The sequence below is a fragment of the Conger conger genome, chromosome 3 (assembly GCF_963514075.1).
Source record: "Conger conger chromosome 3, fConCon1.1, whole genome shotgun sequence".
Classification (NCBI taxonomy): Eukaryota; Metazoa; Chordata; class Actinopteri; order Anguilliformes; family Congridae; genus Conger; species Conger conger.
Genome location: NC_083762.1, coordinates 63,531,168 through 63,548,431, shown reverse-complemented (window position 1 = coordinate 63,548,431; position 17,264 = coordinate 63,531,168). Strand labels below are relative to the sequence as shown.

The following is a 17,264-nucleotide window of genomic DNA, read 5'->3' as shown; positions in this document are numbered from 1 at the left end:
TATGCCAGTTTTAATGTGCTACACGGGTATATGCTTTGGCACTGGAATAGTGGTAAATATTTACAATGCATATGGATAATTCATCAGTGCTACTGTGAATGGAAAAGAGAATTCATGCGCATATAACAGTGCAACAGTGGCAGTCCACTAAGAAACATCAAGTCAAGACCTTTGAAAAAGATTGAATGTTATATCTAGTTACGTAGGGCCACAAACTTGATTACAAACTGCTCAAAAAATGTCAACATCCACAATGTTTTCCCCTCCCCTTTCTCACTGTTTCCAGTGTAAACAGTAACATCACCCCTCCTCCCTCGCTCCACACATGGGAAGATGCTGATGTATTCTCTCTCTCCGCTTCCCTCTCTCCCTTTCTCTTTCCCTCTCCCTTGTCTTCGGCAGGTTGCTTTCAGCTATGTAACGTCTTTCGCTCCCACGACATGGAGATCGACCAGTGTCTGTTGGACTCGTTGCCCCTGGGCCAGCGACAGAGGCTGGTCAGGCGGATGCGCTGCGACCAGATTCGGGCGTACTATGAGCGAGAGAGGGCCCTCCAGAAGCAGGCGGGCCCCGGGGCCAGACCCAGGCCCCGCAAGAAGCACAGGGTCCGCTTCGGCCTGTCCGACGTCATCCAGGACGCGATCGTGCGCCACGACGACAAGGAAGGTGAGCCAATCGCCGGGCCGGAGAAGGAGGGGGGAGTGGGGGCAAATCCCCCCAGGGTAACTGTTGCCCCAACAGCATCGAACAATAGGGGGCATGAGTAAAGAAAAATGCCTGTACCAGGCTACTAGAAGGATGTCTAGCAGCACGTATACTCCAAACTAAACCAATTTCAGAATTAATTTATAAAATAAAATGAAGTCATAGAGAGATAAAAAAATTTTAAATGGCCTTTAAGTTGGAAAAGTATAATGTGCTTGAATGATTGCCAGGCAATTTCCTCTCAGTCTGTGAATGGATGCTTTAACAGTTTGATCTTAGCATATGAGCATATGAGAGTGTTTATAATAATTACCATGCTCGTTGCTCACCTTGCTAGAAATAATTCATTTGCGCTCTGTTCTTCACGGTTGACATTTTTGCATGCTGGTCTCATTTTAATCAAAAAAAAAAGAAAGTACATTTTGAGGCTTTATCTATGCTGTATTGTTTAGAAAAGATAGCACACACTCTATCTTTGCTTGTCATTTCAGTCACCAGAGTGGAGGCATGAATTAGATAAGATGTTCATGGCTGTTGACAACTAATAGTACAATACCTTATCCGACCTGTGTTCTGTACTTGTTGCTATGACCTTTGGTGTGCACTTGTATGTCGCTTCAGATAGAAAGCATCTGCTAAATAAATGTAATCTACACTAATGTTGCTGGTGAAAGTGAACGGCGGAGTCTGCTCAGCTCAGACTTGTTGGCCTTTCGAAAAGGGCCAGGTGACATCAGCCTGCTGGAGTGAAAGGGCGGGGCTCTCAGTGAAAGGCGTGACATGAAAATGGTGCCCCCTGGGATTGGGTGGACATCCCGTGGTCAAACCGCCCAATGACCACTGGCTTAAAGAAATCTGTTACACGGTCTCACAGTGGGGACATCCCATCTCCCATCGCTGAATCGGCCGTCTTTAAGCAGCTCTGTTATTCCAAAATCCTTCTCATTCAACGGCGTGGACGGGGGAATTAAACCAGCGGGATGGGGGCTACTGCAGAAAAGGCCAAATTAATTTCCACAAGAAGAATGCTTATTAGCCGTGAAGTATCAACTCATTCGTCACAGTGATTATTCTGGAGTCAAGGCTAACGTTTTGAGAATGGGCCAGGCTCCCCAGGAGCAGACAAATGTAATCTATGAAAGAGCGAGCGCACACAGGCTAAGGGCCGATCACAGAGCGGTCCAGGGATTGGAGCTCAATGGGACAATACAAATGCAATCAAATAAAACCGTAACAGAGCGAAGACAAATAATGTAGGCACACCTCTATTTCCTTCTGCTGTTAAACACAAAGCAGCTGCCATTGTGTCCATGCTGTCACTGAACTGCTCATGCCCACGGCCGGCTAAAAAAATAAAATAATAATAATAATAATTACTGAATACAAACTTATTTTTACCTGTTTGTGGATGTGTTTATTGCATGCGTTTTTATTGTCAGTGAAAATTGCACCATGGTGATAATTGTGCAAGGAATAGGGTAAGTCTCAGCCACTAAACTCAAAACATTTAAGTCCTTACCATAATATTGTAATGAACCATTCCAGAGATAAACTGCATGCTGTGGGATTATTTCTCTAAAACCCAGTCGTGTTTGACGGGCGTGATCATATCACAGCAAGTTCTGCTCTGGGCGAATCACACGAGACTTCCCGATACCATAAGCAGGTGATTCCTCTCTCACTCCCCCCTCGCAAAACACACTCCTACACTGTCAGCCACCCCCACCCCCACCCCCCCACCAACCCCAGCTGTCCTTACCAATCTCTGTCAAACCTCCCACAAGCCCTTGCAGGTCACCGTGGTAAATCCCACTGGCTGCCAATGTTGTCCAGTCCATCTTGGGTACCAGCTGCCATGGTCATGGATCTCCTGGAAAAACCATGGGTCTTTGTGCCCACCTACTAATCACATATTACCATCCTGGCTCCACCATACGTTTTTGCTGAAGCAGGCAGACTATCTCATTATTGCCTGTTAACTCATACTTGGTCCAATTTGATAAGGAAGAGAGAAGTTTTGATTCTGTCTGATGCCAGGTGGTTTGAAGCAAAACCCATCCCTGCCCACAACAGGAATAAGGTCTCAGCAGAAGCAAGTAAAGCAAGGGTGTGAACACTTGAAATTGATAGATTGAAAGCAGACAGAAGTAGTTATTATTTACAATGGTAGTTGGGATGATTATACCCTCTCCAGTCGAGAGTGGCAGCACCATAAAACGCAGACAGCCAGGAGGGATTGATGTTGTTATTTTTAAACGTTTGTCGCTTTATTGATTTTTTTTTTCACGGGTGCCAGAATTCAAATATTTCCCCTAAAACAACGGGCAGCGTTGCCCAGAAAACTTCACCTCTCTCGGGAACCTGGTTTGTTCTTCGTTCATTGACGGAATTTGTCATATAAATGCCAGTGCCGGGATTAGCGAATGAGTTGTTTGGTTTGTGTGGCCGTTTGTCCACATCAGCAGCAGTTAGCATGCTGTAGCAGGTGACATGCTGGAGTAGGTGAACGAGAGGGCACTCTACTGAAAATTCACCTTGTGTTGAGGTAGGAAAACTGCACACAGAAGAGGTGGTTCAGCACAGAAACGGGTTTCTCCTCAAAAATCTGAGGTGGCGTGAACAGATACGGTATCTGGGATGGATTTGCCCGAGGCCTGATACTGCACAGCTGACTGTAAGACATCTTCAAGACTAGAATTATAGTCAGCAAAGGAATCATCAATGTCTTTCGGAGACAGGAAAATAAAATCTCCCACACTGTAGGATTTTGATGTAAAATAAAAAATAAAAATCTCTAGCAGGTAGGGGATAGGGATTTTCCCATGCTATCTATATGTACTTGTCCAGTTGTGTGCTATTCATTCAGATCTGGGATTCAAGGAGGGAGATTATTACATCTTTTCAATGGAGGGGGTGGGGGTAATCAATGCAGTTAGCTGGTTATTGTGGTCCCAGGTGACACCAACACCATTAGTAATTACACAATTATATTTTACAATTATATTTGTCTTCTTCATCCCCTTCAGGATAATAATGTGTAATAGCATACTGCAATTTGTTTCTGAAAGCTTATGATTTCAGAAATATCCCTCTGTTAATGCAGCCTCTGCTGTTGTTCTGAAATTAAATGTTCAAAGAGTTAAACAGCCGAGTGAATGCCCAGGAGATGTAATTTGATCATTAACAGGAATAATCAGTATGAATTTTTCTTTTAGATATACACTCAGTGAGCAATTTATTAGGTAGACCTGTACACCAGCATGTTAATGCAAATATTTAATCAGCCAATCATGTCACAGTAACTAAATGCATAAAAGCATGCAGACCTGGTTAAGAGGTTCAGCTGTTGTTCAGACCAAATTTCAAAATGGGGAAGAAATGTGAAATGTGAAGTGACTTTGACCAATGAATGATTGTTGGTGCCAGACTGGGTTGTTTGAGTATCTCAGAAACGGCTGATCTCCTGTGAATTTCATGCACAACAGTCTCTTGAGTTTGCAGAGAATGGTTGCGGAAAACAATAAACATCCAGTGAGCAAAAATATGTTGTTAATGAGAGAGGTCAGAGGAGAAGGGCCAGACTGGTCAAAGATGACAGGAAGGTGACAGTAACGCAAATAACCATGCATTACAGCAGTGGTATGCAGAAGAGCATCTCTGAACACACAGCACGTTAAACCTCTAAGTGGATAGGCTACAGCAGCAGAAGAAGTAAGTCTAAAACATAAGTCTAATAAATACCTAATAAAGTGCTCACTGAGTGTATATTGTGATGGGTAAAATACAGTTTGCTATACTTTTCAGGTCACTTCAAATTAGCTTTGAATAGTCCTCCTGTTTAAACCATTGCTTCAAAAAATTGAAACAAAAATCGCCATTCCCAGCTTCAGTGAGTCTTGGTTCAGCTAAGGAAAAAAGGAAAAACAGCATCATTATCAACCTGAGATAACATTTTTTCATCTGTCACTGTTTTTTTTATATTAACTTTAAGCTGTCACCATAACCTCTGCTGCAGGGGGGAGATGTGGGGGAATGCACCTTGTAATCACAACTCACTGTCCCAAGAGCATGAAGCACTGCTGAATTATGATAATAAAAAAAAGAATGCGCGTATGTATATCTCTTAAATGGCAGTGATGGAAGCATTTGCGTCGGGTGAAGTGAGCTGCGACTTGTAGTCCTGTGTGTGTTTTCCGTAAATGAGGTTCCAATTCCATTTTCGCTTGATCAAGATAACCGTGAATAAGAGTGTTGGTGGCAGCGGTGGTAAAATCGGCTGGATCAGCACAGCTCTAACGTGACTGGAGAACGACGGGGTCTAAGAACAGAGAGCATTGTGGGGGAAGCGTTGACTGAACTGCTCTTAACCGTTTTGTAGCTGATTCAAATCCCATTTGGGGTGCGGATTTCAGTAAAATATCGAGTGCACACTTGGATAAGATTTTAATTTTCATAATTTGATCAATGTTAATTGCCCTGGATATGGATATAATCAACCCATAACGATATGAATACAGCAGATGCCACAATAAGGAGGCCTCAGGATGTTAAACTGGAATTTATTGCATTAACTTGCTGAATAGTGAAAAGGTTTTAAAGATTTCTGATGAAACTAGCCAGATTACTTATTTGAATAGATTACTGATTAGTCATCTAAACGCAAGATGCATAACACTGCTGTCTTTTGCATCTTTTTCTTCACAGCTAAACCTATTATTTAGTCTTCGTGTTGGCATGGAAACAGTAATTTTACCAAATGCTTGTATTTAAAGCTTATATTTAGATATATAAGACAATCGTTCAGTCAAGATTGTTCAGTGATTTTTAAAAGCAATGTTTCCAATGTCAGAAGAGATAGGCAGTTTGGCCGGTGGTCGCTGCGTAGACTGTCCGGGGATGTCTTTACTGTAGAGAGAATGTGATCCACCGCTCCATCACGTAGTCGCTGTCAGATGAAAGGGACTGGTGGATTCTGCGGCGCTCACGGTGTCCGGGGGGAGCCGTTGATTTCGGCTCTCGCACTCTGCAGCCCTTGGGCGCGATCCATCCCATTGATTTTCCAATATAAATCCAGATGCCCCTTTGTAAATAAAAAGCCCAATGCTGAGGATCGCCGGGGGGCATATCGAGGCTGGTCGGCTGGTCCGCGATTTGGGAAGCAATTTCCAGCGATGTCGCACATTCGCTGCGCAAGAACCGCGACTTTCATTACCGCGAAATAAAGGCGTACCGCACAAACTCTGAGTAGGACGAACGCTGTCATTGGAAATTACAGCCCGGGTACATGCAGGGCTGTTTTATGTATGAATAGAACTAGCAGGTGTCTGTGAAAGAAGGCCACCATTAAGTAAAGATGTCCCATTTTCGGTGGGATGGCGCCAAATGTTTTATCCAAGAAATCATTCTTTAGAACAGAGGAAATCCATTTTCAAGATACAAATTACATATGATTGCGGGGTGCAATTTAGGTCTGGTAAAAGGGGGAAAATCGAAGCATACAGGGAGCTAATCCTGCTTGGTCCAGGTCAATCACTAAGCGGATGTTCTTATTCAGAGGGACTTAAAGAAGTGGAGAACATCAGAGTTAGTCTCAGGAATACAAATGTACAGTATCACCAAGAAGGCACAGAAGGCCTGTCCATACATGTATAGTCAATAAATGCAACTGAACAAACCAACAATTAGTATTTTAAACTAAAGAAAATATCACCATACTGATGACCCATTTTCACACAGCTATAGGCCAACCCCAACATTATCCATAAAGGAAATTTAAAAAAAGAAAGAAGAAAGTTGCTGGCTAAAGAGGCACAGACTGAACAGGTTGAACCTTTGCTTGGTTCAGCAAATCTTCTGATGTTCTGAACACAGTGGGAAGTTCATTCCACCACCAGGGGGTGAGAACAGAAAGGTCTGGAATGTCTAGGCATGTAGGGGTCAGTGGTTCAGGCACACAGAGGTAGCACAATGGAGAGATCTGGCTGGTGGGTAGAGTGGTGTTGCAATGGAATGACCCTTTTAGCTGCTCGATAGGGTAGCACCGAGTCTCTGACTCTTTGAATCTGATGCAGGCCATTAAAGTGAGATGAGAAGAGAAGAGAAGAGAAGAGAGAGGTGTGTGAAAGTTCAATCCTTTCCCTCTTACTATCTTACATATGGCAGTTATCTTGTATGTCATTTCCCATAAGGGTTTCTACTCGTTCCATTAGTCATTGTTCATTCGTTTTTGAAGGGAGTGGTAGTTTATAGACACTCAGCTGGGCTCAGCATTGAGAAGACGACCAAGCAGTGTCCCTGAATCACGTGGCTGATTGAAAATAATGAAAATACTCTTGGGGAGTGTCTGAGAGGTGTGTGTATGTGTGTGTGTGTGTGTGTGTGTGTGTGGGAGGAAGAAGTGGAAATGTGTGTAATGCGTTCCCTCAAAAAACACGTCTGCAAGATGTGCTAGCAACGCAGTTCAGCCAAATCCCTATGGGTTGTGGAGAACAAACTAGAACTTGGTCTGCAATTTCAGAACAGCAGCAAGATTAGAGTTTCTTTGACGGGCAGGTCTTGCTGCACAGTGGCTTGCCCTAACTTTGGTCGGGGGGAGGGGTACAAAGCCACACCTGCCATTTTAATTTAGCAACTGCTGGGTTTCAAAGCCCATCAATCCCGTCAGGAGTGAGCTCTCTGCCTCCTCAGCCTCATTCAATAAGGCGCTTGGTGATTGGATGTCTCCGACTCACACTCCACCCTAGGATTGGCCTGCGGGATGCACTATGGTGCAAACTGCACAAGCAGCCAATGTGAACACAAAGGCAGGCTAGCGGTGTAATTGAGTCCCTAACCCCAGCAACTGCCTAACTGCCCTGCAGTTTGGAGAGATTGCTTTATTTCTTTGAGGAAATTTGCTGAAAATGTAAACAGGATGAATGTGTACAAGGTGGCAGAGGCAAGTATTTCAATATCCCAACCAAAATGTCCTAATCTTTTCCCCCATACTTTTGCATTTAATTGTACAGTGTATCTCTCATACCAGTTGTCTTGGAAAATGGGGGACAATGCATATGTGTCTGACAGTAATGACACTAATTAGATTGCAGCATCTTGGATAGCACTCACGATTATTGTGGAATGTAAGATTTTTCACAAGCACTTCAAAATGTCTTCCCATCATTCTCAAAATGAATTCTGTGGATAGCTCAGGTCCACAGGGGGTGCCATGATGACGATGGAGACAATGGCTGCATCTGAAACTGCATACTAGCATACTACCCGTACAAAATTTCAGGCTGATTTTCATTGAAATATCATAGGAGTAGTATGCTAAATATGCGGTTTCGAACACAGCCATAGACTTGTGTTCTTAATGAGATCACAAGCCACAATCTCCTGGTTGTTACTAGCTGTTGAGGAGGACCTCCTTTTCAGAACCGCTGAAGAAGAGGAGGAAAAGGTGACCTTCAGGGCTGTTAAATAGCTTCAGATACAGGGCTGCGGTATCAGCACACGTCACCCTGATTTCTGTCATTCTCATTAATTCACTGCTGCAATATGAAAGAACCTGCTTGCCGTGCAGCTGTATCAGGTTCCCAGCCATCTCTGAAGTGGTTAGTGGGAGAGCACACGTGATCTGTTTTAAACTGAGACAGAGGCACTGGGAATAGAACGGGACACAAAAAAACCCTCTGGGGATTGTTTGTTCTGGTTTGTAGTGGTTCTGGCTGCTGTACCGTCGCTGGGAGGACAAATTTGGTAATCCCTGGGTGTGTACGTGGGATATATCTCAGCCTATCACCTCCCGGGGCTTCTGAAAGCTGGCCCCATGGTGACCGCGGCAGTGAATGTGTGCAGGGATAGGCCAAGGCAGATTTGGCAACCAGTGTGCCAACTCCAGCTTGCATAGTCTCTCCGTGCAACCTCCCCCCCTGCTTCTGCCAACCCCCTTGCTGTAGCCATAGCCATGGTGATGTCACATATGTTCCCAGCAGGTGTTTAACCATATCACACTCATCCCCCCAAATCCAAATCCAAATCCTCATTCTCCCGCACTACAACAAAACGATACTAAAACAGACAATCAAAATAAACTCCCAACTCGTGGAGAAGGTCCGTCAGCGCCATAAAATCCTCGCATGACAAAGAGCTTGTTCTACCATAGAGCAGCTGTTAGCAGTCTGCCAGAGAGGAGCCTCTGGGGGGGAGGAGGCATCTGTCACCGGCCCTGACACGGTCACCACATGTTGGCCCCGGAGACATTAAAGGGAGTGGCAGACAGCAAAAGGCATACGCTAGCGCACACTTTGGGGGTCGGAGGTCGAGGGGGGGGGGTCACCAGGCGTGCTTAGTCACAGCGCGTACTGTTCCGTAAACACACACCGACCGGGTGTATTGTGGCATCGTATTGTTTTCTGGCGCGACAGATGCCGCGTCTGAAGAAGACGGAGAACCCTCCACTCGTTGTGAGCCGCAACACTCCTCCGCGTTATCCTCTCAATGTGTTCCTCATAAAGAACCGCGGCACACACAATTACCCGCCGCTCATTAAATTGGCAAACACGTTCCGACGAGTCGGGAGGTAATTAGGTCATATTTTATCAGGCTTATTTTAAGTGGGCTTTTTTTTAATTACTTAAATTGCAGGGATTGTGTTCTTTGACTCTGCAGAGAGGAATTAATTGTGTGTGCGCGGGGGAGGGGGGGCAGTGGGGGTGGGTGCTCATGAATCTTTTCAAACGACCAGTTTGTTCCCCGTCAAACGTGTTCCCACCACCGCAGCTCTGAGGGCCAGAGATAGTAAGCAGTACGGAAGACCCGTCGAACCCGAACCCAAGCTCCCGTTTAGGGCTTTCCTCTGAATCAGGAGAATGCAAAGATTCAGCTCGTTAATGAAACGTCCCCACGCAGTCGAAGCAAATTAATTACCACGACCACTTCCTCACGCCTGAACACTTTCTCCCCACCTCATTATAATGAAGACGTATCGGCTTTTTTGTAGAATGTGCAAAATGCAAACCGTTAAACCCTTGTTAATGGCCGACGGTTTGTCACCATCACTGATGTTAGTATATGTGGCCGTTTACTGTAGCATTATTGTGGGGATGGTGGATGCTGTGTACCGACAGGCTCCTTGGGAAACGCTGATAAATGATTTGAAACTCTGCCACTGACTGACCTGGTTTATCAGTAATAAAATCTAATGCATATTTTGCAGCAGGATGTGCATGCATGATGTTGAGATCTGGCCAGTCAGCTCATCAATTTGCCACTGTCTAGAGCAGCATTTTTGGGGTGCCATGAGATGTCTCCAGGGCTTTGAAAAAAAGTTATGTTCAAAAAGGTGTGATAAAACTAATAAATCACACCGTGAACTAAACAAACTGATTTCAATTTATAATAGAGCATTTGTAAACTCAACTGATTTCACTTCATAATTTTCACTTCACTTTAAGCTCATGCTGCAAATATTTTAACTTGCCTGAACTCCAACAGTCTCTATCTCTGTCTTTACAGCTTTAATTGAGCTATCCCATCATCCATTAATAATCTCTCAGAAAAAATCTCTCTTTCCAAAAATCACTGCTATATTTGTACTTCTGATCTGTAACTAATTTACATGTATGTCCCTTGTTCGGCTGACAACTCGAGTTGAAATCTATTGCAGTACACTTTGCTAATCCCTTAAAGAAGTGAAAACCTGAGTAGAATCCCCCATTAGTACCCTTCTGTTTAAAGGCAATCTGAGTCTGAACGGATGTCTTCAGAGGTGCCATTTCACTGAGCTCTGGACCAGTGAGTTGCGGGTTCAAATCCACCGTTGGCCTCCTTCTATCTGTATCATCAGACTACTGTGCTCCACAAAGTGTTGCTGTGGCATTTCCTAAATTGTCGGTTTGTGCATTTATGAATCAGTTGTTCGCTGCTCTTTCTGAATCCCAATAAGGGATGGCCGTGAAAGGAAAGCATTACCTGTGCTCTGAAAAAGGTTCCAGTCTCCACCCGGTGTAAGTACATGTACACACAGGAGTCAATTGCGTACGTATTCTGATCCAATCTCGCCTGTCCATCTCTTTTTAACAGACCAGAACGACAGGGCCATCTGAGAGAGATTCTCTCTGAATCTACCCCCCATTCAGGGTTATCTCAACACACGATGGGGTGGAATCACTCACCCTCCGTCATTACGTGATTCCTTCTATGAGCATCAAGTATGTAGTTCAGAAGTGGTCAGGCCTGGTTCTGAATAACTGTAGGGCCTGCTGGCTGTTGTTTTCATCTTAAAAATGCAACTAATCTAGGACCCAGAAACCAGGTCAGTTGAGGGAACTGTGGAAGAAACTGCTTTACTTTACCAAGTTGGTGCTGCCTAACAACAAAAACCATACTCCGTGGTGCCCCAGGACTAGGTTTGGGGACCCCAGCAGACCCTATCGACCCCCCAGGACCTAGATTGGGGCACACCTGCTGTAGTAGTACACCTCCCACTGCAGTCTTGTGTGTGGTAAATTGGAGGCTGGCATGGAAACAGGGCTATGGAGACTCTGGAAACACCGGAGAGATGGTCGGGAGGTAATATAACACCTGAGGGATTGATATGAGGCTGCCTGTAGGGTCGGAACATACTGTGTTAGAGCAGGTCTGTGTATAACAAGTCCCTCTTGCAAAAGACGCCTGCAAAAGTTCCTTTCCCATAATTGCATCATGTACTGCACAACAGTAATCAGAGATGGGGGAAATAGATATCCCTTTGGTCATTTTTTTCCCCTGTTTTGGGGTTTGGGTTGGGAGGTCCTGAAATACTCTTATGACAGTTACATTACAAGGGAATGTTCCAGAAGAAGAAGAATAAAAGCCTGGTCTCATTGTGAGAAGATGTGTGTACCTGTGCTTTAGGGTTGAAATGATCAGTATAATATAATTTACACCCTTGAAGCTTGCAGCCAGAAGCTGGTAGGGTCACTTGGGAACTTTTGTTTTGTACCTGCAATCTAGGTACAGGGTTCCACCCTAAAGCCTTCAATTCAATATCCAGCCAAAGGTGCTGCAAATACTTTATATGCAATCCAAAACATACATTCCGACGATTAAACATGCTTATTCAAGGGAAAGAAACTGAATCGAAAGCGAAACTGATTCGGTGAGAAACATTGCTCATTTTTCAATTTTTTCTGCCTACATTGCAAACATCTTACCTTTTAATTTCCTGGGAAGGCATGTGCTCGTACACAAATACATAACGATCGTCTTCAATTTCCTTTTTGGAAAACAGTCAGTGATCCAGGCACTTAAAGCTCTTCCTGTCTGCTGCCTGCATTAGTCAGGCAGTTGGGTGGGGGTGGGGGTGGGGGGATCTCGATGGCAGAGCGCGATAGCGGAGAGGGTGTTCTCCAGGCTGGCCCGAGTGCCAGTCTCCCCTGCCTGCTTCACTGCCACAGCAGATGCCAGAGACGACAAACCTCCCCGAGAAAGGCAGCTACCAGTCAGAACGCAGATGAGGCCCTCTTGTCTCCCATTACCTCTGTGCTCTAATGCTCTAAACAAACCTCTCCTTCTCTCTCTCCCTCTCTCCTTTTTCCCCATCTATCATTCTTCTTTATGGTACTTAAGCACTTTACTTTTTTCTTCCTAATCTTTATCCCCCCTTCCCTATGTCTAGTGACACTTGACTGTATTCCTCTATTGCCTTTATCCTTCCTCAGTATATGTTCTCTCCCTCCTCAATCATTTTTTTCCTTTTTCCAGCACTCTGTTAAGTCTTTATCCACCTCTCGCTATGTACCCCACCCCATCTGTCTCTCACTCTAGTGAAAAATGCCTCTCTCCTTGGTCAGGTCACCTACACAAACGTGGACTGTAAATATATTGCGAAGGACTGGTCCCAAAGCATTCATGATGCAAACATAATTACCTTTTTTTTGTTAATGGAAGCATTTATTTACGGGTGGCAAATGTTTTATTGAAACTAATCTATTTGCATCATAATGACTGACTTTATTACTTCGGCTCCTGAGTAAAAATTATGTTCCTTTGATGCACATTTTAGACTACCAAAGATTTGTGACAGATTCGCTCCCCAGAGATAAATTTACACTTTAATGGAGCCGGTTGTTGCGCCGTTAAAATAATGAGCTGGTTTGGGTGGGGGTGGCATTGATTTCTCTGCTGTGAGTGTCTGGGGATGCCCAAGCACTCCAGGGTGGTGGAATTGGGGGTTGGGGGGGGGGGGGAGGAGGCTAGTGAGTGGGATGGTGGGGGGGATTTTTGTGCATCTGTTTCACTGGGTCATCGTATCATATGGGAGTTCAATCTGTCATGGAGAGTATTGGGATAGGGTAGGGTGCTAGTTTGGGACAGAGGGTGGGTGGAAGGGGGGTGCTTCCAGATTGCTCCATCTGCATTGCTGTTCCTTATGGGTGTGGAATGATTGCTGATTGATTGCCTTTTAAATGGCCGAACAGCAGAAGATCTTCCAGTGGAAGCTAACAGATGCGCTGTATATTGCTGGGTGACACAAAATTGGCTGTGATTACTTTCGGAATTACTTCACCGGTAGAGCACCACTCGACCCGGCCCTGCTTGCGTTAGAGCCACTCGCAGTCTCTCTGAGCCCAGAGATAGTGTTACATCAGTCACTCCCCTTAGAGAAAGAGCCACGCTCAACAGTCTCTAGAGTTTGCAGAGAAAAACAAAAAAAAAAGCAGCAGTTCTGCCGGCAGAAATGTGTTGCGAATGAGAGAGGTCAGAGAAGAAGGGCCAGACTGGTCAAAGCTGACAGGAAGGTGACAGTAACACAAATGACCACACATTACAACAGTGGTACACAGAAGAGCATCTCTGAACACACACATCAAACCTCTAAGTGGATAGGCTACAGCAGCAGAAGTCCAATAAGTCTAAAAACTGATTAATAGATTTCATATTATCTTGAAAAAATAATAAATAAATCATCTCTCTCTCTCTCTCTCTCTCTCTCTCTCTCTCTCACACACACACACACACACACACATGCACACACCCACACATGTACACGCTCACTTTCTCTCTGTCTTTCCCTCCCTCCCAATCCCTTAGGATATATTGTGAGGTATTTCAGTGTACCTCCCTGCTGGTTGACATTATCGACCATTGACATCATCTCCTGTGGCTCCTGTTTTTAGGGCAGTTTCTCTGCTACCATGGCGATCACATCTACCCCGAGCACGACAAATGATTCAATAATTGCTTCTTTTTACACAACGGTAAAGGCATACTCTGCAGGATTGTTTTAGCCTTGCTGTGGTCCTGTGTTTACCATCAAAAAAGCTTTCTCATCCTCAACCTACCCACACACCACACAAATGATTTTTATATTTCAAATCCATTTTAGATTTTTTTTAAAACCTCCATTCATTGATAGCTGTCACCAAGGCAGAAAAGCAATTCCAAGCTTGACTCTGGTTTTTGAACCAGCTCCGTTGGTTTGTGTTTCCCTTCGCTGTACTATAGCTTCTTTATCTCCACAATTGCAGTAGCTAGCTAGCTGCAAAAGCTACTGAAACTTTACCACACCCCACATGCTTTGGAGCCACAGCCAAACCTCTGATAGACAGACAGAGAGATAGCTAGCTAGCAGCAGGGTTTTCCCATTTATTACTTCCATTGTAATCAGCGTTTCCGATGCAGGGTGTGTGAAATGCTGAAACATGAAAAGAGCAGAGAAATAAATGTGCTTGCTAAAAGCAGGCAGGTCATTTGCAGCCATTTATGTTGAAGCGTTTGTTCAGCAACTGCTTCACCGCACCATTCCTGCGAAACCGTTCTGTTCCGCCCTGCTCCATGAAGTGATTTTCCCTGTGTCCGTATGCACTGCCTTACTGATGGATTTTAATAGTCCTGGTGGGCGGCTGGCTGTGTTCGACAGGGTGCTTGACTGCGTATTCATATTATCTGAAGTAGGCTAGAGAAAACTTTGTATTCGTAAGTACCAAAAGACTAAAAAGAAATGTACATATGATGCCATAACCCTGCACTCAAGCATACTCTGATTTAAAATAATAGCAATAATAAAAAGCCTGCTGTGTGCTTTTGCTGTCGTCTTCATCAGATAGCAGTTGCGTTCCATATATTGCCTTCGCGTTACGGTTAAAAGCTCCTGCGGGTCGTCATTCAGCTGACTCTGATGTGCATTTAGGGGGTTTCTACTGTCGTTACGAGGGGGATTTATGTCTTCATTTCGACAACGACGCCTCAGTCACTCACCGCCCGGTTAACGACAAAGAAACCAGACTGACACTTCTGGCCCTGCTCCGCGGCCTGTTTATCCAATCGGAGGAGAGCTGAAGGTCAGGTGTGTCTCGGCCATTAGCTCACCGTCGAGAGGCCTTGTCCATGCATATTGTCAGGCGTGCCGTGCCAGGGTCTCAGCAGGGTGGCAATCTGATATTTCATTCTTTTCACCACTTGGGGATCTCTGTGTCAGACTGAGTGGGCCGCCCAGCTGGCATTGACTCAAGCCTGTCGTAAAACCTAACCTTGAACTCGGTGTCACCCCACTACCCCCCTCCCCTGATCCTCACAGGCCGTCTCAAGTCAACAAACTTTAGTTGTGGCACCGAAACAATTTTCAGATAGCTCAACATACTGTACAGTGCTTACTATCAGCTTGGAACTGATTTGAACATAGGGTATTTCCATTCCTTAATCATGAACTGGGTTCCTATGGTAATTGTTTATCCCCTGTCGAGTGTCGAATGTCTACATAGGTCAAGGGAATTGGGAAGGGAATTGTCACACTTAAAAAGTATCTTGTGGTCATCTGAGGAAAAGCGTTATGGATTGCCCTCAGCTGTGGCTTTCGTCTTCCACAAAAGGAACAAGCGGAAGAGAAAGAAAAAGATTGAGATTAAAATGAACAGGAACGTTATCAGCAGTTTGGTAAGGAACGCAGCAGGACAGAAAAAGCCTGTCACGGTTGTTAAACTACATTCGACTCGGTCATGGAGAATTTTATTAAAAAGATTAAGACTGCCGTCCGGCGTCAAGGTAGAGCCTTGATGAAGTCTTGTTTTAATCTTTCAGTGCTGAAGCTGCTAAAGGAAGGAGCTGACCCCAGTACTCCCATTACCTCTGGAGGATCTCTGCTGCATCTGGTAAGACTCATACTGTATGCTCATTCTCTTTGCTGTTTTTTAATTTTTAAGTGTGGAGTTTAAACATTGCCTTCACCTCGCCCTCGAAGTGAGATGCCAGAGTCTGACCTCATTAACTCGCTAGACCCAGCGTGGCTGTGCTAATGTGAGCTGTGTGAACCTGGCAGAAGAGTTGTAACTCCCTCCTGACTGGTGATTTTGTATTCTGCACGTCACCAGTGGAGACTGCTTTACCTGTTAAAAAGGTCCTGTCTCTGTACAGCTCTGCTGGGTCAATGCTATTAGCTCTGTGACAAACCTATTTAGGTTTCACTGCTGCACTGACTACTGCACAACACTGCTGCTCTGACCACTGCTCCATACTGCTGCTCTGAACATTGCTCCACACTGATGCTCAGACCACTGCTCCACACTGCTGCTCTTACCACTGATCCACACTGCTGCCCTGACCACTGCTCCATAGAGCTGCTCTGACCACTGCTCTACACTGCTGCTCTGACCACTGCTCGACTCTGCTGCTCTGACCGCTGCTCCACACTGCTGCTCTGACCACTGCTCTATACTGCTGCTCAGACCACTGCTCCACTCTGCTGCTCTGAATACTGTTCCATACTGATGATCTGACCACTGCTCCACACTGCTGCTCTGACCACTGCTTCACATTGCTCCACACTGCTGCTCTGACCACTGCTCCACACTGCTTCACACTGCTGCTCTGACCACTGCTCCACACTGCTTCACACTGCTGCTCTGGCCACTGCTCCACACTGCTTCACACTGCTGCTCTGACCACTGCTCTACACTGCTTCACACTGATGATCTGACCACTGCTCCACACTGCTGCTTGCCAACAACATCTGTTTTTCATTCCATCATTGTGTTTGACACTGTAGCCATAAGTGCTACTTATGCTGGTTCAACTGATTTCTGTTAGTGCTACTAATATTGCGATTGCTGCAGGGGTCATCTTATTCCATAGCTGTGTCAGCATTGTTCTTTTAACTCACTAACTCAGAAGATTCCTGGAGGGCCTTTATGTAAATCAGGCCATGTTCTGTCTGGAGAAGAGGTTGTTTCACACAAAATGAATGCTGCGAAGCCCACGGAAAATAAATTATAACAAATCATTAGTTTTCAGCACAAGAAGATTTGCTTACATATAAGGTTCAAATAGGAAGTACTTTCTGGTGTTAGTGCACATAAAGGCTAAGCTCTTTTTAATAGCTCTTTTTATTTTATTTTAAATTCTACACTTAATTTGAACATCATGGTTAATACACATGATTATTCAAGTCAACTCACTATAACCCACATTAATGGATGATTATTACCTTGTTTTATGACCTGTACAGTGTCCTCAGAAATGATCATTGCACTTAACATTAAAACGGTGCCATAAAACAAGGTGTTTTATGTTCTTTAGCTCATGCAATGATTTCTCAGTGT

General features: G+C 44.8%; 1 protein-coding gene across 1 annotated transcript in view; it reads left to right on the top strand.

Moving 5' to 3' along the window:
- Nucleotides 1–425: 425 nt before the first annotated feature.
- The window catches only part of LOC133123507 (unconventional myosin-XVI-like), a 118,115-nt gene continuing 101,276 nt past the window's right edge, over nt 426–17,264 (top strand). The window contains exons 1-2 of the mRNA XM_061233977.1: nt 426–666; nt 15,748–15,818. Coding sequence (XP_061089961.1) covers nt 441–666; nt 15,748–15,818 — 297 coding nt within the window. The 5' untranslated portion in view covers nt 426–440. The remainder of the gene's footprint in view (nt 667–15,747; nt 15,819–17,264) is intronic.